Raw genomic sequence first — 27,505 nt, forward strand, 5'->3', positions numbered from 1 at the left:
GCATTCATCTAAGAACATCGAACCATGTTTAAACATGTATACATATATATATATACTGTATAACTTTAAGGCATGTTTAGTTGTCTGAATATTATGACTATATTCTTAAAATGAATTCGAATAAATTTATTAAGGTATGATTTGTGCTTTGATGTGAGTATGTTACTCTAGATCTTATTTATTTGGTTCTAGATTATAACTAGTTTTATAATGTTAATTGGAAGTAAATTTCTTAAGTATATAAATTAAGAGTAAATTATTGGTATATGTATTTGGTTTAAATATTAAGCATGCAAATTTGGTATATTTGGGTTTATCTCATTTTGTATGAGTTATTTTTTTTTGTTAGAAAAAAAATAGGCATTAAGTCTGGTAATGCCTCGTAACCCCAATCCGGCGATAGACACAAGTTAGGGGTGTTACATTTTATTGGTATCAGAGTTGCAGTTTAGTTGATTCTATGACTAACGTAGCGCATGCGAGTCTAGCTATACATGCTATAGTTTATACTATGATAGTCTGATGACTTCTGACTAATGAAAATGTGTTTTTGTATAGTAAATGGATCCCGATCGAGCCGTAGCAGATGATGTTGAAAGTATAGCGCCTGTTCCCGCGCAAGGGACAGTGTCAGTTGATTCTCGGCCTACCTCGAGTAGCCATGAGGGGGGCTAAACAAGCCTTCTATCAAATGATGGACGATTGGTTTACTCAGTATATCCGAACTAATTCGGCTGTTCAACAACCCCCACCCCAGAATAATCCATCTCTGATACCTGTGGTACCTCCGATGATTGATCTGATGAGATTTAATAAGCCCCATGTTAATAAAATTATAAAATACGAGGCCGAAGAATTCAGGGCCACAGTTAATGATGATGCTGAGCGGGCTGAATTTTGGCTCGATAACACTATCCGTGTATTAGAAAATATGGGGCCGAAAAATTCAGGGCCACATTAAGTCTGGTAATGCCTCATAACCCCAATCTGGGGATGTTACATATGCAATGTTCATAATTGATCTGAAAAGTCCGGTAATACTTTGTAACCTTGTTCCGGCGAAGGATAAGGGTTAGAGGTGTTACAATCATTATCATGATCTTTACCATCACACACACAAATATATACATATGATTCACAAGATGCCAAATAACCCAAAATGGACATCATATAACCATAAAACTTATTAGGTAAACGCCAAGACCCAAAAGGAAACACATCACCAACACTTGAGTACGGGATTACTGTTGGATGCTGAGTTGACACTCAAACCGATAAGTACCTAATTTGTGCACAGAAAAGAAAACCGTACACTAAGTATAACTCAGTAATATTTCTATAATCTGAACATAAAAGCAAAACATAGACCATAAAGATGTACGAGTTAAAAACCAAAATGCTATGCAACTTAACAATTTCAAAATATCAATTCACATATTCATAGATTCAAAACCAATTTATTTCTATGATATTAGTATATGACTATCAAATTTCAAATTTCATTTTATAACATATTCCTTGTAATGGCTCATTTCATTTTAATTTCTACTCTCATGTTTTCATGGAACATGATATTTCAATGTTCACAAACCAATCCACACTTTCATATTTTATTTCTCATTCAAATCCATTTCTTATTCTTTTGACATATCAAAATCAAATAACTCATTTTATCGTTTATATCCATATTAACACAACCCGGACTCGGATGGATACACTAATTCAACCAACACACCAGTTTGGCACCTAGTGCCTCATCGGATAAATCCAAAGCAAATAGTTGTACCCAATGCTATAAATAAGATGACAGCTAGTGTCTCATTGGTTAAACCGAAGCAAATTGACACCTAGCGTCTCATCGGCTCATAGTTGAAATAACCTTGAACTCTTTCTATCCTATAGCATGCTATCTATATTCGACTCAGCTCGAACATTTAATAGGGTTTTGTTCCTTACTTCATACTCAATCAATATATAAATTTACCTCAATTATATCATGAATTCATTTGTTAAATCATATGACAACATCAAACATATCAATATGTATTCAATTTCATAATTATACAAATATTCGCATCTTTCACATATATTCAATTTAGTCCTCAAGAATATTAATTATTTTGACACAACCCAAATACATCTCATCATCACCAATTGACTTACCTTATATTCTCAACATGCATATATAGTTCAAAATGCAACAATTTACAAGTAGTTCGAATTATAGAAACACAAACCATAAACTCTGAGCTATTTGTTGATGACTTTGTTTTTTTCCTTTCTTTCTCGAGGAATTCGGGTCGACGTTAGATACAAATTAAAAAAAACACATCAAATTATCAATGTACAACCATTTTCGCATTCAATTGCTAAATTATGAAACTTTTATATTTTATTCAATTTAGTCCTCAAAATCGATATTAACATAACTTCCAAATTTAACCCTAAAATTTATATTAATTTCAGTCTAAACCTAATTTAACTCCTTATTTCTCATTTCTACACAAAAAATTAATATTTTATTTATAATTTGGTCCTTATTGCACCAAATCATCAATTGATTTTACAATTTAGTCATTTTTTGATTCTAAACTTAAAATCTATCAAATTAATCCCTAAAACTTCAACTATTCAACTGTAGTAACATTCTCAAACTTTAACAATACCAAAAAATATGATATGAGTCTGCTAACTCGAGGTATCAGAATTCCAAAAACATAAAAATTACAAAAAAAAAAATTAAACTAGCCAAGCTTGAAATATTAAAACCCTTGCGGTTGGTACTTCTCCCTTCTTCTTTGTTTCGAAACTTTGTGAAATGAATAAGAAAAGATGTTTTGTTTTCCCACTATTTTAGTTTTATTATATTTATATTTTATTGATTTTATAACATATATTATTAAATATAACCTTTATAACCTATATATATATTAATAATTTGCCTCATGACCGTCCACTACAATAAGAACATGGGTGTAATTGCTTTTTAAGTCTCTTAGCTATGTTTTTCCTTATAATTTAATAGCATTCACACTTTTATCATTTATGTGATTTAGTCTCTGTACTAAAATTAAGTACTAATTTGATAAAATTACCTGACCAAAATTTAATTCACTATTAACGTAACTCTGTAAATATTAAATAAAAATATTTACGAGCCCAATTTATGAAATCGGGATTCCGAAACCATATGTTCTAACACCATTGACTTTCGAGTCGTTATATTTTTATATTTATTTATTGGAGTAGGCGTGATTCTCTTCATTATCTAATGTTTTTATTGTATTGGCACTGCAACAAGGAATTTATGTTGCTTGACTTGTGTATCCTAATTTCTTCCATTCAATTTTACATGTTTTGGCCATATGATAACACTTAAACTTGGTATTTTCAGAAATTAGGAGGGCATTTTGCATTGGATTATTGAAAAATATACATAATTTGGCATCGTAGTATGGATACATGGAACTTAGGGAAACAAGATGAGAAATTCGATTTATATACATATATTAGATTGTAGGGATTAAGCATTGTGAAAATATAATCAACTAACCAACAATCCAAGTCATTAATTATTGCAGACTTCTACTTGGTAGGAAGAGGACGTTGAATTGGAGGTATCTTCTGCATGATGTAGTTGAGTAATCGAATGACAACTAAACACAGTGATACATCTCACGCATAGATGGTGAAGTTCAATGATGCACAAAATAAATTTTAATTATAGATTTCTTTTAAACCTTTTTGTTCACATTTCCCTGTAACCAAACCCCTTCTTTACACGAATCAAAGTAAGTAACATAAAACTTGTTTTTTGCATTTCTTGTTATCTCATTGATTTAGATAGTAATGAGGAAGAAATGTAAAATTCAAGGTTGTTCATATCACTTGTTGATAAACCTCAATCTATGTAATGTTAAATTTCATTTTTTTTCCCTAATGAAACAACATATTGTGCCATAAAATTGACCTCCTGTTCTAGCAGGTACAGTGCAAGTGGTTGTGATTTGAAGGTTTAAAGATCATAATAAACCATGCAAATGCACTATGTGTTTGTTGTGTGTCAACTATAATGAAGATAACTTAGAGAAGCAATGGATTCTAATAATAGTGTATTATTTTAAAATGTGGTAAATAAAATATTTTAAATATTTTAATATAAAAATAATTATATTAAAAATGTTATTAAATTATATATTATTTTTATTTAATTATATTTAATAATAATTATATAAAAATATGATTAAACTTTTTATTCTTATCTTTATTAAATTATATTTAATAATAATCCTATTAAGATTTAATAACAAGAATCACCTACCTAAAAAAGTTCTGCAAAGGGTACACTGGTCATTTCAACTTTTTTCCTTATGCTATTACAAATTTATTCCATTCAAACAAGAACAAAAATACTATTACAATTTTATTTTATTCCAGTTAACCAAACGTAAAAGTTTGAAGTAAGATGAAATAAAAAATACAAATGTGAGAAGAAGAGGAATTAAATTCAAAACTCAAGGATGTAATTGTAACTATTTAACTATCTAACCAAATAACTAATATATTAAAAAATTAATTAGAAATTTTAAAAGCTTGAAGCACGCTCTAAAAAGATATTAATTTTTATTTTTGTATTTATCAAAATTTCTTATTTATACTAATATAATTTTTTTTAACAAAAGTATTAAAAATTTTGGTAGAAGTTAAAAATTCTTATATGCGTTAATATAAAAAATTCTTTTTTTTTTTAATTATAAAAATTAAAAATTTTGCTATGCGGGAGTAGAATTTTTGAACAATTGTTGCTCCTTGCGGGCAAGTTCTCTTTTTTTGTGCGTGTGTTTGACGCTTATGCTTGTTTTTATGATGGTCCTTGTTAGGGGAAAGATATTTAACAATTTGTAGTAGTCTGGGAATTATTGCGCCATTTTCTCACGTACGAGTGGCTGACAGCCTAAGATTACGACTTGATTAACCCATTGCTCGGGCTCAGGCACAATTTTTTGGAAAATTGATAATTTACCAATCACATTGATTGAAATAAAATAAAGTATTAAAATTTAAAAAGTTATAATAATCGGACACTTTTGCCGATGATAGTATATGCATTTTTGTGGATGAACTTCTCTATTCATCTTGACCAAGACAAATGTTGTTCCTGGTGGACTCTGCTTTTCTATTCTGCCGTTTGGGTTTAGGTCTGTGAGCCTGAGGTGGATTGGGCTGTTGTTTGTCCTTTTATATTTGTAAAAAACAATTTAATAAATTCGATAGTTTCATCATCAAAAAGCAAAGCCTGGAGGCGCTAGACACCTGTGAATGTGATGCCATGCCGTGATTTCAAATTTGCCGATCGTGAAAACATCACCTTTTTCCTAAAATTTATCTTTTTACGATAATAAAATAGCTAAAGCGTTCGTATAATATATTGTTTTAAAGCTGCAGTCTAATGAAAAGAATGCTAGTTACAATTTCTTATAATTTTGCACATCATGCTTAAAACCCTATATGAAATTTAAAATGTTATAGCAATTTCTCTCATTTTCATTGTCACAGGAACTATCAAATCGCAAAAATTCCTTTTTAACTTGGACTCTGTGTATTTTTGTCTTGAGGAGGTCCTCATTGAGTTCCATTGTCATCGCCTAAATTTTCTGTATTTTATTTTAATACCTAAATTTTTCCGTCGTTTAATTCACCGTCTCCACTCTCCAACGCCAAACCCTAGTTTTAATTGACTTGTATATACATCTCTGAATGCATTTCTTTGTCTATCGGTAGTTTTTGTTATCAAAGAATATTTCTTCAATCATTTTGTTTAAATCTTCTCTTTCCCTTTCCCCCCCTCCTGGTGTGGTCTCGGAGGGGTCAAGTTTTGAAGATGGATATCGAGCAAAATCAAGCTGAGTTAATTGATAACTTCGTAAAGCAAGCGTCGGCTCAGAAGGGAACCGCCCTTGGTTCCGTAATCCTCGAAGCGACGTCACATCCTTCCCTCTTTGCCTTCTCCGAGATTCTTGCCCTGCCCACTGTCGCTGAGGTCAGAACCTATTCCATTCTCATTTTCGTTTATTGCCCTTCTTTCTTCAATCTGAGAAATCAAAGCCGTCAAGAATTATTTTCTTGCTGCACATAGCTTATTAACTGTTCGATAAATACTGGCCATGTCATCGCCCTGTTTGGTAAATGAGAAAATTTAGTGAAAAGTAAAGAAAATAAAATTTGATTATTTTACTTCTTTCTTTAGATAATACGAAAATCATTTATCCAAATATTTTGATTATTGTGTTTGGGGTTAGAAGTTGGATATATTTGTACACTATTCTCTTCACTACTTGCTTATCTTCGTTGGTTAATGTTTTTTATACATTGTGTAGGAATACCATGGATGGAATTAGGTTTCACTCTTCTGAGATATATATGCTTTTTAAAGTTCAATTTAGAAGTTATGTCGGGCAATTATTTCACTGGTTTCCTGTGCTTTTCAGTATTGACCAGTGGGTTGATCACTAGTCAAAGAAGTTAAATGTTGTGTTTATACAAATGTGAATTATGCTTTCCTAGCAATTATATCGTTGTTGAACGTGCTATTAAATTGTTGTTGTTGTCAATAATATGGTGTTTTAGTTTTCTTCATAGCTTCATTTTTGGTTTGATGGTTTAGTTTATGTGTAATTTTACGAAATCAATACCTCTGCAGCTTGAAGGAACTGAAAACTCGGTGTACCTCAAGGTGCTTCAGTTGTTTGCCCATGGCACATGGAGTGATTACAAGAGTAAGCTGGAAACCTGTGCTTTATTATTTGTGACAAGTTTGTAATGCCTTCAATGCACTTGTTCCTTTCTGCACCATATGTTTTCTATTCGAGAAAATTTGAAGATTATTTGCATTAAATACATATCGCTACCATGTAAGTTAAGATTGTTATTGAATAACAAACATCTTAAATGTGTCATTTTCATTGTTTGAATTTAAACCTGAAAATTTGTCTTCAAAACTTGTCCTTTACTTGATTAAACTACTTGATATATTTCTGTCTAGATTGCTCTTATAATTCTTCTTCACGTCATAATGTGATCACCTTTGTCCATTTAAAACTATTTAATTAGGCAACTGTTCCAGTCTTCCTCAATTGGTCCCTGATCAAGTTCTCAAGCTAAAGCAACTCACTGTCCTTACACTAGCTGAGACAAATAAGGTATGTAGTTGAGTTATGAGTTGTTTACTCATCTAAATATGCTAATTGCCAGTCTGTTACATTGTTGTGGTTACAGTCATTTTGATATTCATCAAATATGCCACTTTGGCGTAACTGACTTCGTAACATGATGGAACACATTCTTTAGAATCTCTTAAAAAAATTTAACCCTTTTCTGAATTGATGTTTTTCCTCTTTCTAACTAAAATGGGTATATCTATAATTTGTGGGGAACCTTTGTATGACAATTACTCTATAGGTTTTTCATATTGGTTTCATCCAGTTCATTTAGCTTTTCTAATATCTTCCTCAGGTACTACCATATGATGAACTAATGATGGAGTTAGATGTCACGAATGTCCGTGAACTGGAAGATTTTCTTATCAATGAGTGCATGTATGCGGTGGGTAGTCTCCCAGTGTAATTTTCTATTCCTATTCCTTTTTCATCCAAGGATTTACTCCATTGTGACCTGCTTTAGCTACTGGAACAGCCTTGAAAAGCCCTGGGGTGTGATCTTTTGATTGTTAACGGATGATTTTCATTCAACAAATGGCATGTGAAAGAGTCATACAGTTGCGCATTCATGGTTGATTTTAGGGAGGGTTAACATTGAGTGTGGATCTGAACCTTTGAGGGTGGATCTGCATTGTACACATGGCATGCCAAAGAAGCATCTTGATATTTTATCACCTTCATATGTTTTGCTTTACAAACATGTATCTACAGCTATCTGAACTTCCCTTTGGTGGTTGTGCCCAATACCTTAGATCAAACTCCACTCTCACAAGGGTCTAGGAAAGAAGGGGAAAAAGGGGAGGGGGCACCATCCTCCCCCTACTGCTATCTGAAGTTTCCCTTTGGTTGTTGCATCCATATTCTGCTTTCACAAGGGTTTGGGGAAGTAGGGGAAAGGAAGGGACCTGCCTTACCTGTGGGGTGTCTTGAATTTTAAGGGCAGCAAGTTATACTGGGGGTGCAGTTAAACTGAAGCTGTGCTGATTTTCATTCTTTTTTTCCTTTCTTTTTGTTAGGGTATAGTAAGAGGAAAGCTGGATCAGCTGAGAAGATGTTTTGAGGTGAGTTTATTGTTCTTACCTCCAAAAGTTTTTGCTTTTGATTTATTATTCTTTACTTATTGAACTTTCTAATTTTTGTTATGGAAGATCCAATTTGCTGCTGGGAGGGATTTGAGGCCAGGACAACTTGGGAGTATGATACAAACACTATCAAACTGGTAACTTCTCTGATTCTAATAGAGCTTGTCATTAAGTGCCGTGCCCGTGCTGCAGTCATAGTTGCTACCATGTGGTTTTGTATTGCCTTTTGCCTTTGTTCATTAGAGCTAGTTAGTCCGTAGGCCTGATAGAAATACAAAGTTAAATTTGATAAATATCAGCCTATATATGTATAATAATTAATCAATATTATGTATAACATCTGTCTATGGATTTGAACTTTGAACCTAGGTTGGGCACATCAGACAATTTACTGGTCTCAATTCAAGAGGAGATAAAATGGGCTGATACTATGAGTGAGTTGGACAAAAAACATCGAAAGGAGGTTGAAGATAGGGTGGAAGAAGTAAAAAAGTCTGTATCTGTCAAGGTCAGTTGAATCCAGTTTTCCTTTTTTGTATCGATTGCTCGTTTGCAGTAATTTGGTATTGGACTAAAAAGTATGATAAGCTAAATGCGGGTGAGAGTATTTTCGTTAGTTTCTTTGTTGTGTTTTTTAGGTTTAAAGAGAGCTAAACTTATTAGATTTTCAACATCCATGGTAGTTGTGGATCTAAATGCACTCAACTGATATCAAACTTTTTTTTTCTATTGGGGGGTTGGGTGCAAAAATGCATATACTAAAAAGATTAGAGCTTTTGCCCCCACCCCCCCCCCACCCAAAAAAAAAAAGAAAAAAGAAAAAAAAGATGAGAGTTTAAAGCTGTGCCTTCCTAGTTAAGATGCAAAGGAGAGAGTTTAAGAGGACCCAGAATTAGCTTGCCATGACTTTACTCTTTCAATATCGAGATATGTTGGTCGATGTGGCTTACTTTGTGGCAGAAGTTACAAACTGTAAGCAGGCTGAAGTTGAGTTCCGAGGGCTCGAAGATATCTACTCTGAACCTGGTGGAGTGATGGACTATGAAGAGGACCGAAGCCGACCAAAGAGGTAATTTCTTTTTCTACTTTTTGAACTTTAACTATATATCCGGCGTCCAATGGTTTCTGTTTTTAAAGCCATCTGTGGCCTGATTTTGATTGATACCTTTTATTATACTATCTTGAATTCACTATGGTTATTGTGACTTCTAAAAGTTAGTAAACGGATGGAGAAAATGAAAGATCAGATTGTATCCTCTGTACTGACTGGTTTTTACTGATGGATAATCCAGGAGACGACATCCAAGATCATGAAGATAGAGAATGCAACCGATGGACCCAATGTTTAGCTGAGCAGCCAGATTTTGTTGACAACCTTTCAGCGACAGATGATTCTGCTTTTGAGACAGTGATAATGCTGCCTGCTTTTGTGATTGTTGCTTTAAAATTTGAGAAATACGAACTTGTGTTGAAACCTTTGTTTATTCCTTTTTGAGTTGGGAAGGAAGGACTTGATCTGGTGGTGCGGCTAAAGAATTACCCAAGATTTAAAATTCAAGTTATTGTAACTTTTGATTCTGACCTTCATACATACTGCACCATGAAGAATCCTTATATACAGCTTTATGTTTCTTTTCGTAAATCTAGTATTTAGTTCATATAGCTTTTTGAATTACTCAAAAAAGGGCATTAATTAGCATTCAAATGTAAATGATTATATATACTTTCCGTAAACGGCTAACGGTTCGTCAAAATTCAGTTGACATCAATTGATGTATGTCATCACTTCCTAACTCGCTTATCCTCCGTTTTGACTTGGGAGTTCCGTCATCCGACATGGAAGACGAAGAGGAAGGCGAACAGGGCTCTGGTGACCGGCGCTTGTTATTGCTCAATCTCACCGGCTGCACCTGATCGGAACCAATAAGGTGAGGAAAATTCAGCTTGGCTTTTGAGCCACGCATTTTAAAAGCCGCTCTATCGTAAGCCAGTGCAGCATCTTCGGGCGTCTCATAAGTACCAAGCCAGATTCTGGCACCGTTCTTCTTGGGATCCCTTATCTCTGCTGCGTACGTCCCCCATGGCCTCCTCCGTACACCCTTATAATGCACCTTCTTCGGTGGCGTTTGAGGAGTGTCCACCTTAGAAGACATTTCGCAGCTGGGAAATGAGACCTCAGCGGCAGCCTCCGCTGCATCAAATAACTGATCAAAGGTCATCCATTGATCAACGTTAATTGCAACAGCATCAGTTTTGGAACAACCCATCTGAGCCGAAGTAATCGGAAGTTGAACATTCGCTAAATTTTCGGAGAATGTAGCTGGATACTGGGTTTCAAAATCATCATCTTCCAAAAGATGCCGACGAATGGAGTCCAAGAGGCGGAGGTCAAAATCTGAAGTAGCTTCACAGTACATATTTTGGTTTGTTGGTTGGAGGATCTGGAATTGGGACTGGGAGAGGTGGAATTTAATTGGAAATCCAAGGATGGGTTTCTTAGATTATATATACTCTCAGACTTGGTATTAAATTATTAATATTAATCCTGGTTTTCTTTATAGGAAGTTTCTCAGTGGTGAGATTTGCATCACGTTTTTCAAGTGCTTTCTTCAGCGTTGTTCTATTTATTTTGGTTATGAAATAGGTACACAACTTATATTTTAATGATCATCGAAGTTGGGAAAATATAGAATACTTGGAGTTGCTGGTGTATTCTTGGATTAAATAATTTGATTGATTCCCTCTGCTTTGTCCATTTGGATTAATAATCAAGGAACCTGGCTGCCATGTTACTTCCTCTACACTTTATTACACGATAAAAGACAAAAAATAAGTTATATTAATTTCATTTATTCTCTGATTTCTAAACTCTAAAATTGCACAATAATAACAAAACTATAATGCTCCATAATTTTAATATGCATCTAATTAATTATTTAACCTTTAATTCATATCCATATATAATGTTTTAATTAAATTAACTACTTTCAACCCAACAAAAATAAAATGGTACTGCCAAAATATTTATCACGTGTTTGAAAAAATGAGAATTTTCACAAAAATCTTTTGAGGCATAAAAAATATAACGGAAGCACACTTGAAATGAAATAACAACAAGAAATAAAAAAAAAAAAGTCAAAAAGGAAAATAGCACGCCAAGTGTTTGAATAAATCCTATCAAATATATTCACATTATGAATGGAATGAATGAAGTGGTTACAAATGAAGGGGGAGACTTCTATATATAGTTGAGCTCCCTCAGAACCAACAATATAGATTGAGTTACATCGAGGTCAAGATTAGAGTCTATCTACAACTAAGAATTTTAAGGGATTTAAACTGTATATAATCTTATCACTTTAGGATTTACACTATTTATCCTGGTAGCTCTAGTTTTATTGGGCCACCAATGCTTCAAGTAGATGAGCTTCTTCACGGGTTTCACGAGTCGAGCCAGTTCATGTGGATCAAATAAGTCTCATTTAATAAGTTAACCTCTATGGAGCGTTCTGTGCGCAATAATTACGGGCATGATCCCCGGCCCGTGACATAAGAGCCTTTTTTTCTTGCCACTTGTCCGTTAATTTCCTTATTGTTTTTTAGGTAAATGGTCAAAATTTACTCTCTCTTTTTGTCCTATTACTTGTCCATGAACTATATATATATGGTATGATGAGTTGGAATAAGTAGTTTTTAAAAATCAATGTCATTTATTGAAATCATTAAAGTATTAATTATTTAGATTAACTAATGACAACTCTTTTTTCTCTTATTATTATTATAAGACAATGGTAAATTGCAGTTCCAATCACTCTATTATGCTTACATTTGAGGTTTAATTTTTATATTTTTAATTTAACTTAACTTGATCCTCATCTGTAATAGATCTTTTGCATCGCTCATCATTCATCAACAATCAATTGCAACTTAAGATCCACAAAAATTGGCGCACCCTTTGAGATGCCTTGAGCTTCCATTTAACTTCCCTATAGATCTCCTTTTAATTATTTTGGCTAAAACGGTGACATGAATTTTTCTTAAAAAAATTTTGCATGATAGGTTAGAAGGTGTATTTTTAAGCAAAAAAAATTAATTTTAATATTTTAATTAGAATAAGTGTGTCAACTATTTCAATTAACGAATGATATTATGCAAATAAACTAAATTATGTCAAATTAAAATATAAATATTAAACTATAAATTTAAACATAGTAGATAAATCATAATGACTTAAAACAATCTATGGTTAGCACAATCTTTTGTCCTTTAAATTAATAAAAAATTAATATTTTTAATTTAATTTTATTACTATAAATGACTTATGTATGCATGGGAAGCGAAATAGGAGTAGCTTATAATGTTTTTAATTTAATTTTAATAATGTAAAATTTAAAGAATTTTGTAATATTTGATTAACTTAATATATGAAATCCCAGGGGTACATTAACACTGGTTAAATAAAAGGACTCATTTCAATCATCTCCGCAGCTAAGCTTGCCTCAGCCTGAATGCTAATTTCGCGATTCTTCTTCTTCTTGGGCTTAGCGGGACAATTGGTGGATCCGGATAACGCCGTCCAAGCTGAATGTTCCGGTGAGCGGCGCCTTGACCCTACTCTAATTGGCTCCCAACTACAATCAGTTCCAATCAAGTGAGGAAAATTGAGCTTAGCCTTAGCCCCATGCATTTCGAATGCGGCTTTATCATAAGCCAATGCAGCATCCTCGGGCGTCTCGTAAGTCCCCGCCAAATCCTCCCACCTTTCCTCTTAGGGTCTCTAATCTCCGCAGCGTACGTCCCCCATGGCCTTCTTCTCACTCCTTTAAAACGCATCTCCTGCTGTGGCACCGCCACCTCCACCTCCGCCTCTGCCACCGTCTTCAAATCAACCTCGCTCGGACCACTCCACCCGGGGTTCGCCGCATCACGCAAAGCACCATAGACCAACATATCCTCGGAATCATCAATCTTTAAGGGCAAATCACCCCGGCTTTCGTTCAGAAAAACACCACTAAAGCTTGAACTTCTGTTATAGAAAGGTTCAGGAACGACACCGGTGAAAGCTGTTGTTGCTGGACATTCGTCAAAACCATCGACAAGATACATGTTGAGCTCTGAATCTGATATATTATTCTCCACATACCTTTTCATTGTTTTTCTTTTGGGTCATCTGTCGGTGATTTTTACAGTATGGTGAGAAAGATTTGTTGTGGTTTATATATAAGGAGGAAACTAACAATCTGAAGAGAAGTAACAAAAATCTTGATGTTTTAGTTTTACATGAAAGACATATCCATGAATGTTCCCCCGACGCCATTGAAGTTGGAGGGTTTTTTTGGTCACATGTTTTAAATATCTTTCCCCTGAACTAAATTATTCATCTGCACGAACCACCACGTTTTTATTAAAACAAAACAAAAACAAGAAATAAAAGATGGCGATTTGGAATATTATTAAAATAAGACAAGATTCTAGTAGTTGATTCTATTTCAATATTCAAAGCAAAGACTTGGAATTTCACAATTTTATTATAATAACTCATCGTGGAAATCATGATCACTTTTTACCTTAACATCTCTAATTAATGTCACTAATATTCCTAGTATGACAACTTCAATTTTCATGTTATTGTTTTGGACTGCAACTCTGACCCATTAAGGTTGTCATTAACTATAAGTGGTTGCCCCTCCCCCATGACTTCAAACTTAAAATGCTATAACTGAGAAACTTTTAAACAATATGCCTCATATTTTTCTTAAAATCAACTTCTTTTTCAAAATTTATATTCCTGTGATACATTTTTTAAAGCAAATGCAATTTTTTTTAATTTAATAAATTGTTTCTAGAAAATGTATGCAGCACTTTTCAATTTTTTATCGGTTACTTTGTAAAAATTAAAAATGTGTTATATGTTAGACTAAAAAAGAAAATAAACCCCTTAACCATTGAAAATATTTTAACCCATGGCTAATCTATTCTTAAGATTTGTGGTAAATATTTAATGGAATCTTAGGAAATGTATATATATATACACTACAATTATGACGTAGGTGGGTGAAAAAATATAAAATAAAAGATTAATTTACCAAAGAATCAAACGCATATTTAATAGATATATAAACAAGTTCTTTATCACTACACTAATAATTATTATTAGCTATTTTAAATAAAAAAAAAACATTTTCTTTCACCCACATCATGTATATAGATAAATTTCATTGATTGAGTTGGTGTCACAAGTCCACTCAACATCGAATTAAGATTCATGACAAAGCTATTATAAACAATTACAGTGCATTTCATATTCTTAATATGATGTATTTATGTTTTTAAATTTGATTTTACTCACAATTTAATCTAATTTTTCATTTTAAAATAGTACATATTGCATGTGTTATTATTAATCAGTTTTAAGCCATACATTTCATTGTAGATTGTGTGTTATTTTGAAGCACGCCCTTATGTTCTAAATACATAGTTTTCACATGTATACACAAATTAATGACAGAATTGTAGTATTTTTTTTTATACAAGATAAGATTATAGTATTGATAATATCATTGATAGAGCTTGTGGCACAAATCAACTTAACGTTGAATTTTTTTATATTGAATTTTCCTTTCACCTACATAATAATATTTTGGCATGCTATATAAAAATGAAAATTCTATATTAAATAATAGGAGTGCATTTAATATTCTCAATATGATGTATTTATGTATTTAAAATTTTTTACTAGAAATTCAAGCTATTTTTTCCATTTTAATTTCATATGTTTTGCATGTTATTGATTGAGTTACAAGTATCACAAGTTAAGTCGACATCAACTCAAGATTGATGACAACACCATGATAAACGATTGTGGTGCATTAAATATTCTTAATATCGTATATTTACGTGTTTAAAATTTACTTTATTCACAATTTAATCTAATTTTTTATTCTAATATTGCACCTGTTGCATGTGTTATAGTTATTGATTAATTTCAAATTACATGTTTTTGATTGTTATTTTTAAACATAAAATATAGTTTCCACATGCACCAAAATTTGATAAAATTTCTAGTATTTATTAAAAATTGTTGAGATACCAAGTAGCTTAAACATGATTTTGTACTTATGTGTACCGGTCAATAACTTTTGGTTTAAGATTTCACTGTTTTAAACAAACTTATAAAATTTGTTTACTTTTAACTTTTTTTGTATTTTTTAAAAGTTTTGGTAAAAAAAAACTACAATAGACCTTAATATATATAATAAATAAATAAATAAATAAATAAATCACCACCAAAATTCACTGATTTTGATAATTACGTACAAAAGAAAAAAGAGTAATAAAATATTTCCAAAGTTATACCTTTTTTGTGAAGCAAAGTCTAAATCCCATGAAACAGTTTGTAGCAATTGTCAAATATGTTTTTTTTAATCCAATTAAAAATAATTTATTTATTAGAAATATTGGTTAAATTATTGAAATAAAAAAATTAAGAAAAAATAAATCCTAAATTTGGAAATATCAAAAGTTAGAATTAAGAAATCTCAACAATAAAATGATGTGTGAATAATGGATGGGTAGTTGATTCGAAAATTCAAAATTATAGAAGAAAAAGTTGGAGCAAAGATTTGACCGAAGGAGGGTGAGATTTGTAAAGAAAATTTGAAGACTTCTTTTTTACTTTTACCCTATTATTATTATCATTTTTCAATCACTTAAAGATAATAAATTAATTAAATTAATTGTCTAATGGGTGGACTATGCTCAAAATTGGGCCCATCCATATGTAAAATTATAATGTGTGGCCTATGCTCTTCTGGGCGATCCATACCTAGGTTTTTATTTTTTATAGTTTAAAATTTAAATCTAAATTTTGAAATACGGAGGGTTATAAGGAGAAGGATACGTATGGTGCCTTGGGTGAACAAGAAAAGGAAAAAGAGAAGGAAACATGCGATGAGAGCGGCTAAAGAATAACCGAAATAGCAGAGATGATGCAAAAAAGCATATCCTCTTTACTTTTTTCATTTGAAAGCCGAGGTTCCGTAACTGCCATTGTTATGCAATGTCACATACCCTGTTTCTTATAGTCCCCAGCTTTGCTATATATTCGCCATGCATCTGGGCTTTGCTATTCCCCATCATCATCCCTCCAGGGAGAGATTCAAGCTCGCCTAGACATTTCAACAAATACCTAGTGATCTTCCTACTAGAGAAACCAAAAATAAAATAATGAAGAGTGCTGTTATCTCAGTTTTTGTGATGCTAGCCATGTTTCTATTCGTGGTGAAGCAAGGGCAGGCCGCCGTAACTTGCAAACAAGTTGATGATGCATTGGCAGCCTGCGTTCCTTACCTTACCAACGGCGGGGTTCCTTCGACTCCGTGTTGTAATGGTGTAGGGGAACTCCGGACTAGTGCCGTAACCACGGCAGACAGGCAAGCAGCTTGCAACTGTGTTAAACAAGCCGCCGCTCGTATCCCCACTATCAAAGAAGATAACGCCGCAACTCTCCCTGCAAAGTGCCATGTCCAAGTTGATTTCCCAATCTCCAAGAACACCAACTGCGAGGAGTAAGTTATCAATTATTTTTACCAATCTTAACGTTATATAGTGCTTAATAACTAATGTTTCCTTTTCCTACTTTGTAATTTGTCAGCATCCACTAAGATGGAAGCCACCAAGACGCATACCGCCACCTATTCAAGTATTATTAGCCATATGTCGTACTTGTGTCAGAATAGTTGTGAAGCACGCACATGTTGTAAGAGTTTTTACAAGCCTTTGTATTAGTAATAAAAAGGACTTTGATGAAAATTTCCTGCACTTTGTAAGCTCAACCAAGTGTTTGAAACATAAATTGATGTTTAGTGTATTTACAATCAGCTTTGCTATTTGTGACCTATTATTTTCTTAATTACTGCCGCCCTCAATCCCACTACTTTCCTTACTGTATTTCTTTCCTTCTATCCAATTATAGTATTTTTTTTAAATAACAAAATTATTATAATTACTCAAGACATTAATTAATTCATTCTTACATATTCGCCATTTTTCTTTGATAATTTCGAATTTTGTATTTATTTGAGTCATACAACACAATCATAAATGACCGATAGGGTTTGAACATTTTTAAGGAGACTATTGTTGTACAAACAAGTGACAGTCTTATTCAGAGAATTATTGTGTAATTAATTTTTTTCAGCATGTCACTTCCAAAAAAAAGAATCATTAGAACGTTACTCAACTTAGCTTCTGATTCTGAGCATAAAAAGTAAAAATAAGAGAGCATTGTAATAACACCTCAGACAGTAGGACGTTAAGGACTTATGTCAGCAGTGTTTTTTCCTAAATTGTAATGAATAATAAGTCACCTCATCAGATGCATCACAGTTACTACAGAGCTTAAACATCAAAATTCACTCTTCCAACAAACTGAGCGACACTTTTGGGGTCAAATTAAGAAGCAACCAAAAATCTGTTTAGGCAATTCGAGGAACCAAAAATGTGCATGAAATTTACAAGAAATCCTATACAGCTTGAATGCATACGAGAGATCGATGTGCTTTTAAAATATTATCTTCTTTTTTCTCTCTCATTTCTCCCTCTTGACGGCGCTTAGCAACCCTTTCACCAGTCTTTAGCTGCTCCTGTGCTTTGCTCTGCTCTACTCTTGCTTCCTTGCCTGGTTGTTAAGTCTCTGTCAGCATCGCATCTCATCCCAGATGGCCAATGTGTTGCAATCACCCTCTCCTTGCCTAGCTTTATCGTCGTTTCAATCCACCACCTGCGTCCGCCGAGCACTATCCCCTTCTCAACTTATGACGGGCGTCCTTGAGTTCAAGCACACAAACGCCGCTCTACTTTGCCGAATTTCCACCTCGGTCTCTGGATCACTTAAATCTTTAGATTAGAGATCCTGAGCAACTGTGTTTAAGCCTTTAGCTTTAAGGTTTGGTTTTTGTCATGGTGGTTGGCTTTTTTTACTGTTCAACAACTGGCCACTAGCCGTCATACTGCCCCTGGCTTTGTCTCGATGCTAGAAACCACCCATTTTTTCTGATAGGATGAGCCGATGAGGACAAGCCATCATGATAATAAAAATTGTGTGGCACACGGGCCGGGTTGTGCTTTGGTGTCATGTGATGTTTTGCCATGACACTCTTAAGTCCCATGGTGACTCAATTTCTCTAATTTCTTAGTAACTTTTGGTTTATCAAGTTTCAGTGGGAACATGATTTTGGCTAGAATCCTATTGCATCCACTGCCGAAGGCAAGGACCTACTCAGAGACTCACCACATCAAGGTTTATATTCTCAATGGCTGAGTGTGTCATGTTTCATGTCGTGAGTTCTGGCGGTCTCTTTTTTTCTTCTTTCTAGGCAGGGAGGCTTGATTCAAGCAACGATTATCTTTTTTCTGCCATAGTGGGGATACTCACCTTTCGAAGAGGGGCGTAGCCAAAAGAGGCGAACAGGGATCTTGACATGCTTTGTTGAAGCAGTTTTGTATTTTTCACCCCTTTCAAAAGTTTAAAGATTAAGACATTTTAATTCAAAATTTTTTACTTTATATCTCTTGATCACATAATTACTAACTTTGCCCCTACGGAGCTCGGGCCCTTGAGGCCTTAATTGCTTCCTTCACTTTGTTTCATTTGATTGGTGGCCTTGATGACCCTTCTGAATTCTGTGTATGGTTGTCCTTTTTTGTATAAAATGAATTGAGAAACTTGAAAAATAAGCGCTTATTATTTAGTTTTCAACGATTGAATTGAAACGTACTTGAAATATTTTAAGTTTAATTAAAATATATGCAATAAGAGTTTGAAGTTTCAACTACAATTATTGGGTCAAATCATTTACTTGATCCAATAGATTGACATAAATTAAATTCAACTTAAAATAATATTTTCAAATCTAGGTTGGATTGACTAGTCTTGGATTCTATTTAATAAATACTAATATTTAAATTTAATTATAAAAAATCAATGTTAATTTTTTCAGGGGTTGATTCATATGGATATTGTTACTATTATCAGAGAACGTGAATTTAAATGCGCTGAAACACATTACCTTTCTATTTATGGATTAAAAAAAACTATTAATAGTTCTAGACATTATTAAAAATAAATATCTTTTCAAGGATAAAGTTTTAATCAAACAAAATCTTTACAGATGGGATTGATCCAACACAACCCATAAACTAAAATAATTCCAAATTCAAAGCTATGGCCCATGACAATTAAAAGACATTTTCTTTTGATTATTAAAGCGTTTTTGTTCTTTGCCTAAAAGACAAACATTTTACAAATTTGGAAGACTTTCACCATCTTAAACAATTAAACTTCCGTTGTAAAAATTGAAGCATTTTGATGAAAAATCATACCAACCAATATCAATAGGCAGGTTCTTCCTCAATCTCTATGCCTCAAGAAAGATTGGAAAACTACACTTGCTCTCTGTCTCTCTTACATGACCGTCTCAACTTGAGTCAAACAGGAATCAAATATCATACATACATACATACATACATACTCCATTCTCTGTATAACCCGACCAAAAATGAAAATAACACAAAAGCAAACACAATGCACTTTGGAAAAACAAAACTTGAAACGTTGATACAAAAAGACACTCAATTTAACAACTTGAATTGATGGATACCAACAATCAATAAACCCGAATGTCGATACCAAGACTGCTCAATAGCTTCCTAGATGCCTTTTGTTCTGCACGGCAGCGTAACCATAGGCAAGAAAGCCTGGTCATAGCTGCTTGACTAGCAAACTGCAACCTGCCAGCTAGGCTTCCCTCATCCAACATCTCGTTGCTTAACACATCTGTGTCAAAGCTAGCGTCATACCCGTCAAGGTCCGACTCTGTTACAACAACTACAGAGCCATCATCGAAGACCGCTATATCCTGTTTTTCAGGTACAACTAGAGTTTTCTTTATTATCATTGAGCAAGAGTCTCCACAGATTCCATTATTATTGACCTTGTGAAGATAGTAATCTTGAACAGCCTACAATTAACAGAAATAGATTATATGAACCACAAAAGTCCCAAAAAATAATCTGCCAAGTCATCAAGATAGATCTCACATACCTGCTGCTGTGCAGGTGCCAGAAGGACCCTAGGTCTGATAGATCTCACATACTCATAAGCTGCATCAGGAGTCATATGCCTATGTTCTACCTGTTTTTAATATATATGCATATAATTTTAAGAAAAGTAAGATTAATTCATAAAGTAACTCAGGAAATTGATTTTAGGTTTTTACTTGGTGCATACCAAGTAGCAGAGAACAATGGTTGTGCTGCGTCCTCGACCTGCCTTGCAGTGAACATACGTAGTCTTTCCAACAGAAGCATTCTCTTCATAGAGCCGAAAACAAGTGAATGTGTTACTACTTAACAGAAAGTTAATACTCACTAACAATAAAGGCCAGAAGACATATACCATGTATGAAATCTACAGCTTGGCAAATATCAGCAAATGACGGAGCAAAAAGATAATCCCTTGTTGGAATCACCAAATGATGAATATTGTGTGCCTACCGGAGTAAACAAGAATAAAAATAATGAATATTTGAGCTCTGAGGCATATCTATGACTGAACTGAAAAAAGGGTTTCAGATGGAAAGTAACATGCAGCATTTCTGAAATTCTTCTTCACTGAAAGAAACATTGACCACCTTCAACTGTGCATTGGAGATAAAAAATAAATCCCATTGATTCCACTGTTCTTATCATACCTAAAATACACACTAGTACCTTGAAAGTAAAGATGAAAAGGTGTTCAACATAAAGGGCTCCTTCTTCAACATCTGAAATTCCCACTCACTAAAAGATAGATCAGATTGATCAACTTTTCAAGGGTGAGTAGTTATATCTCCAATGAAACTGCTATTATCGAAAATTTATAATTATTTACTTAAACATGTATCATGTTCGGACTTTTCATCTATAGAATCAGCATAGATGCTAACATAGGAGCACACTCACATGATATAGCGATGTTGGGACCAAAGTCTCGTATGGTTCATTTAAGGTCACAACTCCAGAGACACCAAGATCCTTCAACCGGGGAACATCTGCTGGGAAAGGTACGGCACCTAACAAAATAAACTGAATTCAAGGCAGTGAGAGAAAAAGGATTCAACAGATACCATAAAACATGCATATTCAGCATGATTGACAGACTAACAAATAAGTAATCCATGGCAAAGTAGGCTAAAAATAAGGACTTAAACAGATAACCACAAAGCCATACAAGCAACAACATCCAGCTTCAGCATAATTTAACATTCAAGTGAAATTTCGGCCAATCTATGAGCGCTGGCAAACCTAACAAAAAGGATTCCAGAAAAGCACTACCCCCTCCCTTCCCTTGCCCGCTAGAGACATAACTTGCAAGAAAAAATACTCATAGTTTTGCAGCAAAAGAACTTGCATAAAAAAGGTCAAATATTATACCTCATCAACTCTATCCCACCATCTAAATTCAGACTGGATCTTGTTCCTTACAAGATTGTACAACAACGTTGGGTAAAAAAGGGCGCGTGCTCCCGCTCCCACCAAAACCCTTTTTGCGTCCCAAACAACCAATCTATCTTCACACAATTGACTCTGATCTTGATCCTGCTGCTCCCCTTCTTTCAATTCCTCAATATGCATCTCTTTTTTTTTCTCTATCTCGAATAAATTCAGAAAGATGCAGACATAAAAGAAGAAGAAGAAGAAGAAGAAGACAATTTACCCTTGAACCCTAAAAATTACACACAACAAACTCAGATTAACAAGAAAAAAGGTACCATTTAACCTTAATTACCAAGAATTGGAATCTACAAAAAAAATTAACATGGAAATCAACGAAAAACAAGGACGACAATCAACTAAAACAGATGAAAGCTTTAATCAAACAACAATAATTAAGATCTTCAAGTAAAATCCGACTATGGAAAGATGAAAACATGTTTGACCTGAAAATATGCATGATATTCGAAAATTAAGAAAGAAAAAAAAGAGAGAAAATGTTAAGAGGGGCGGTTAAGAAAATAAAGAAGAGATGTCGAGAAAAAAAGAATCCTAAATTAAAGGATTTAAAAGACAAAGCATTAATTTTGGCCCTTTTCTTGCAGAGTCAGTTACTATTTTTCTCTCGCTTTCCCTTTCTTCAACAAACTCTGGAAAGTAACGCTCCGTAATTTATATTTCCATTTAAACTGTAATTATTATCTAATCTCCTTAATTAAGGAAACCAGCAAACCTAAGGCCACTCTGGGATTTTCTTGTTAAACGACGACGTTGGGAAGACAACTTTCGTCCTATCCTTTGTGTGATCACGACGGCACCAAGCTCGTGAACCAATAGTAATTGTTGGATATTATTTTTTTCTAATTGATTGCTGACAAAATGGATGACGTATATTTTAATATAATTTAATCTCCACAAATCATTTTACTAAATATTGTTATTTAATCGACATTATTATTAGATGAACATGCACATAATAATAAAATATTTATAAATAAGTTTAATCTTATATTTTATATTTGTAAACTAGATTTATGACATACTCACAATACTAAATATATTTGTTAAAAATCGTATTAATATTTTTTTAACATATAAAATATTAAATGTCAAATGCGTAGGAGTCAAATAATATTTAGAATATAGTATTAGTAGCAGTAATTTTCTTTTCACTTATTGAAACAAAAACATTTTATTCAAAGTTACAATACTTTTTTCCAGTAAACGATAATGTCGTGTAGTTATTAAATTGGTAGTTGGATTGAACTGATTTATTTGTATTTTGGAAATAGTTGGCTGCTTTTGTTCATGCGATATGATAATAAAAAGAATTTTAACCCTAAAAAAAAAGAAATTAAATAAGAGCCCATCGAGCAATGGGTTGTACCTAAAACAATTAATCATACTCACCCACGGTTTATTTATTTTGAAGAATCATACTCATCCACTGGTTGTTTTTTTTTTTTAAACATAAAATATCACTCCGTTGATAGCATAAAAGGGCATTAGACAAATCTTACAACATGAAAAACAGAACAATAGCTTGTAAGGCTATTCATGTTCTTATGGAGCATCATAAGTAAAAGACAAGCATTTCTAACAACAAAAAAATGACAAGCAAACACGACTCTAAATTTATTCCATAGGCATAATTTGAGAAACCTCACACGAATAAGAAAGAACAGGATACCCTCACAGGGTGAACCCATCATCTTCAAAATAAATGATATTGCGATAGTAGCATCAATATTCTTCACCTTCCTCTTCATCATCTCCACCTTCAGCACCAACTTCTTCATAATCCTTCTCAAGAGCAGCCAGATCCTCACGGGCTTCCGAGAATTCACCTTCTTCCATGCCCTCTCCAACATACCAATGCACAAATGCTCTCTTCGAGTACATCAGATCAAACTTGTGGTCAATGCGTGCAAACACCTCTGCCACTGCTGTGTTATTGCTTATCATACAAACAGCTCGCTGCACCTTAGCAAGATCTCCTCCAGGGACAACAGCTGGGGGCTGATAGTTAATACCGCATTTGAAACCAGTTGGGCACCAGTCAACAAACTGCACGGTCCTCTTCGTTTTGATGGTAGCAACAGCAGCGTTCACATCCTTGGGCACCACATCTCCTCGATACATCAGGCAGCAAGCCATGTACTTGCCATGCCTTGGATCGCACTTGGCCATCATGCTTGAGGGCTCAAACACAGCGTTTGTGATCTCAGGAACTGATATCTGTTCATGGTATGCTTTCTCAGCTGAGATAACAGGCGCATAAGAAGAGAGCATGAAATGGATCCGAGGATATGGCACAAGATTGGTTTGGAACTCTGTAATGTCTACATTAATGGCTCCATCAAACCTTAAAGAAGTCGTCAAGGACGATATGGTTTGAGAAATCAGCCGGTTCAAATTGGTGTAAGTTGGCCTCTCGATATCGAGGGATCTCCGGCATATGTCGTAAATTGCTTCATTGTCCAAGAGCACGGCCACATCTGTGTGCTCAAGAAGGGAATGAGTGGACAGAACACTATTGTAAGGCTCCACAACTGCAGTTGAGACCTGAGGCGAAGGATAGATGGTGAACCCGAGCTTTGATTTCTTTCCATAATCCACCGACAAGCGCTCCAACAACAAAGATCCAAGACCAGAACCGGTTCCACCGCCGACAGCATTGAACACCATAAAGCCCTGCAGACCAGTGCAGTTATCAGCTAACTTCCTAACTCGATCTAGGCAGAGATCCACAATTTCCTTCCCAATTGTATAGTGGCCTCTGGCAAAATTATTAGCAGCATCTTCCTTGCCGGAAATAAGCTGCTCAGGGTGGAAAAGTTGGCGATAAGGGCCGGTCCGGACCTCATCGATAACAGTGGGTTCCAGATCAACAAAGACAGCTCTAGGCACATGCTTTCCCGAACCCGTTTCGCTGAAGAAAGTGTTGAAAGCATCGTGTGCGACGCCCATAGAGGTGTCGCTCGGCATTGTTCCATCAGGGTGGATTTCATGTTCAAGACAGTAAAGCTCCCAGCATGAATTCCCAACCTGAATCCCAGCTTGGCCAATGTGGACGCTAATAATCTCTCTCATCTCTCCCTTCCTCTTTCTTCCTTTACTCGAGAAAAGTAAAGATCTGGAATTTAGAAGACCCGATACAGATGGATCTGAGTTAAATCTGATCGGATCTGATGCAGGTTTGTTAGGGAAAATGGAACGAAACTATGAAAGCAAAGGATAAGGAGTGAACTCAACTGAAGGCTGAGAAGGTGCAATTATACAAAATATCCTACTCATCCACTGTTGAAATATAATAGTAAAAGTACAAACGAGAATCCTCTGCATTTTACTTTTCTATATATCAAATACCAAATTTATCCTTGTTAAAAATTTATTGTCAAAAATGGATAAAATAGATGCATACATTCGTTTTTAACCATAAAAATAAATAAAATTTTTAACAAAAACAATTAATTTACTAATATATACATTTTCTAATAAAAAATAAAATATAATTCCAGTTTTACCAAAATATAAACTGCGGGGTTTTATGGTAGAAAATTCTAAAAGACAAACAACATCTCTCAACGCTAGGCGCATAAATCTCACTCGGGTGCGTGAAGGTAAAGTAAATCCATCAAATCTACATAACTATTTTCATGTACTTTTAAAATAACAAATAAAATCGAAAAAGTCATGCGGATCAATCACATTTGTAATTGAATCCGCCGATTTTATCTATGCCGCACCATGTTACATTTTTAATAATAACTTGTTTTTAAAATATTTGTTAAAATTTTATTTAAAGATTATTTTTTTAAAAAAATTTAAATATTAATTTTAAACTACCATTGCATTATGGCAAAAAAAATATCCTTGAATAAATATATGTTAATTGTGAAAAAGTTATTGAAAATATTCAACATAACATTGAATATATTTTAAAGTTTTTTTTAATATTTTAATCTTAGTTTTAGATTGAGCTCTCAAATATATTACAAATTGTCGAAACCATTTTTTTGAAAAAAACAAAAATTTTAGGTTGTCGACTTTAAAAAATAAAATAAATGGGAGTCGCCACCAATCTTTTATTGAGGTGTGATTGGATCACCTAAAATGATTTTGATCTACGAGTTTTAGAAAAAAACAGGTTCGGGAGTCAGTTACGTACGAGGAATGATTAGCACCCTTGTAACGCCCAAAATTTGGTACCAAGTTGATTAATTAGTGTCTTAAGGTCGAAAATTTTAAAAATATAATCTTTTAAAAAAAACTTAAAACGTTGCGTATTAAGACCCTTGTCAATTTAGAGAAGCAAAAATGTCACACCCAATGCGTTAGGCACAACATTCTAATTTCCTCCAAAATGAATTGGGCCAAAATACTAGTGCAATAAAACTTTAAAAAAAACATTCACTTATCCAATATTTAAGAAATCGCACCCAATACGTTAGGGCACGATTCCTCTAAAATCCCAAACTTAGAATATTTCCTTTACTTTAAAAGAACATCCATTTATCCAAGATTTAAGAAATCACACCCAATACGTTAGGGCACGATTCCTCTAAAATTCCAAACTCGGAATATTTCCTTTATTATTTTTAAAAAAAATCTTCATTTCGAGAAATCAATGCGTCACATCCAATACGTTAGGACACAACGTGTTGAATTCCCAATAATGAGTTCTTATTTTAGTTGGTTTAAAGAGCAATCCTCGATCATTAGATTTTCAAAAAAATCGGAACCCAATACGTTAGGGCTCAATTTCCTTGAGAAATCCTAAATACGAGTACTATCTCTATTTTGAAAAGTTTGATTTTTAAAAAATTGAGTAAAAAAATGTAATGTTATACCACTTTAAATATATAATGTAATAATAAATATTACGATAGCATAAAAATAATGCAAATATATAAACAAATAAATACAATAATGGCATGCAAAATATCAAATAAATGGGCCAGATAATAAAAATATGTAAACCTAAATCAATAGGCAAATGATCGAAATAAATAAAAAAATGTATACATGTACACATAAAAATATATAGGTTTAAAATAAGTAAATAATATCTACATTATCGAAGTTAATTAATGAAATAAATATGTATACACATAAACATGAGAAAAATATTAGTTGCAAAAAAAATAAATGTATAAAAAATATACATATATATAGGTTTTTTTAAAGGTAATATAAGGAAAAAATATTATTAATTGATAATAAAAAAATAATGATGGAAATAAAACTAAATTGAATTGCAGTTTAAAAAAATGGGTAAAATTCGCAAATAGTAAAAATTAAAGGACTAAATTGAACGCGCGAATTACATAGAGGGGCTGGAAGGGAAATTTTCCCTTCTCCTCTAAAACGGCGCCATTCCAGTAGGATTAAATTGAAATGGAAAATAAATTAAAGAACAAATTTAAAAAACACAAAAAAACCTAATTGAAAATTCATTAAAAGGCGGATGGGTCAAAAATGCAATTTGCCCCTCCGCATGAGAAACACGCGGATCCTGGGTCCGGGCCGGGTCGACACGCGGATCCTTCCCTCAAAAACGGCGTCGTTTTCAAATGGCTATTTAAGCCAAAATTAAAACAAAAATTACATTTCAAAACATTTAAAAAAAAAACCAAATCTTTCAAAAAAAACGCTCTAGGCCTTTTTAAT

At 33.5% G+C, this 27,505-nt stretch overlaps 5 protein-coding genes and 1 pseudogene across 8 annotated transcripts; 2 read left to right on the forward strand and 4 right to left on the reverse strand.

The window, feature by feature from the left end:
- Positions 1-5,220: 5,220 nt before the first annotated feature.
- LOC107924537 (COP9 signalosome complex subunit 7) lies at positions 5,221-9,941 on the forward strand. 4 transcript variants are annotated; one of them, XM_016855032.2, is made up of 9 exons: positions 5,226-6,040; positions 6,701-6,776; positions 7,111-7,199; positions 7,513-7,602; positions 8,234-8,278; positions 8,366-8,436; positions 8,669-8,807; positions 9,260-9,368; positions 9,592-9,621. In XM_016855032.2, exons 1-8 carry the CDS (start codon positions 5,882-5,884, stop codon positions 9,332-9,334), a joined length of 744 nt encoding a protein of 247 aa, XP_016710521.1. In that variant the 5' UTR covers positions 5,226-5,881; the 3' UTR covers positions 9,335-9,368; positions 9,592-9,621. The 4 variants fall into 4 exon arrangements, with proteins under 4 accessions (XP_016710522.1, XP_040961702.1, XP_016710521.1 ...); XM_016855031.2 differs by having other exon boundaries at positions 5,254-6,040; positions 9,280-9,368; positions 9,592-9,941; XM_016855033.2 differs by lacking the exon at positions 9,592-9,621 and having other exon boundaries at positions 5,221-6,040; positions 9,263-9,365.
- LOC107924539 (ethylene-responsive transcription factor 2) lies at positions 9,788-10,908 on the reverse strand. The gene has a single exon (XM_016855035.2). The coding sequence runs from the start codon at positions 10,714-10,716 to the stop codon at positions 10,048-10,050; it is 669 nt and encodes a 222-aa protein (XP_016710524.1). The 5' UTR covers positions 10,717-10,908; the 3' UTR covers positions 9,788-10,047.
- Positions 10,909-12,687: 1,779 nt separating this feature from the next.
- On the reverse strand, positions 12,688-13,614 carry LOC107924538 (ethylene-responsive transcription factor 13-like; annotated as a pseudogene).
- Positions 13,615-16,168: 2,554 nt separating this feature from the next.
- Positions 16,169-17,196, forward strand: LOC107923622 (non-specific lipid-transfer protein A). Its single transcript, XM_016853806.2, has 2 exons — positions 16,169-16,866; positions 16,953-17,196. Exons 1-2 carry the CDS (start codon positions 16,526-16,528, stop codon positions 16,960-16,962), a joined length of 351 nt encoding a protein of 116 aa, XP_016709295.1. The 5' UTR covers positions 16,169-16,525; the 3' UTR covers positions 16,963-17,196.
- Positions 17,197-19,626: 2,430 nt separating this feature from the next.
- On the reverse strand, positions 19,627-22,513 carry LOC107924351 (phosphatidylglycerophosphate phosphatase PTPMT2). Its single transcript, XM_016854751.2, has 6 exons — positions 21,773-22,513; positions 21,302-21,424; positions 20,757-20,850; positions 20,589-20,671; positions 20,403-20,492; positions 19,627-20,319 (listed from the first exon to the last, which is right to left on the reverse strand). The coding sequence occupies exons 1-6, from the start codon at positions 21,971-21,973 to the stop codon at positions 19,966-19,968; spliced, it is 945 nt and encodes a 314-aa protein (XP_016710240.2). The 5' UTR covers positions 21,974-22,513; the 3' UTR covers positions 19,627-19,965.
- Positions 22,514-23,252: 739 nt separating this feature from the next.
- On the reverse strand, positions 23,253-25,098 carry LOC107923971 (tubulin alpha-3 chain-like). Its single transcript, NM_001327230.2, has one exon. The coding sequence runs from the start codon at positions 24,923-24,925 to the stop codon at positions 23,576-23,578; it is 1,350 nt and encodes a 449-aa protein (NP_001314159.1). The 5' UTR covers positions 24,926-25,098; the 3' UTR covers positions 23,253-23,575.
- Positions 25,099-27,505: the final 2,407 nt, after the last annotated feature.

This window comes from Gossypium hirsutum, chromosome D11 (genome assembly GCF_007990345.1).
Source record: "Gossypium hirsutum isolate 1008001.06 chromosome D11, Gossypium_hirsutum_v2.1, whole genome shotgun sequence".
Classification (NCBI taxonomy): Eukaryota; Viridiplantae; Streptophyta; class Magnoliopsida; order Malvales; family Malvaceae; genus Gossypium; species Gossypium hirsutum.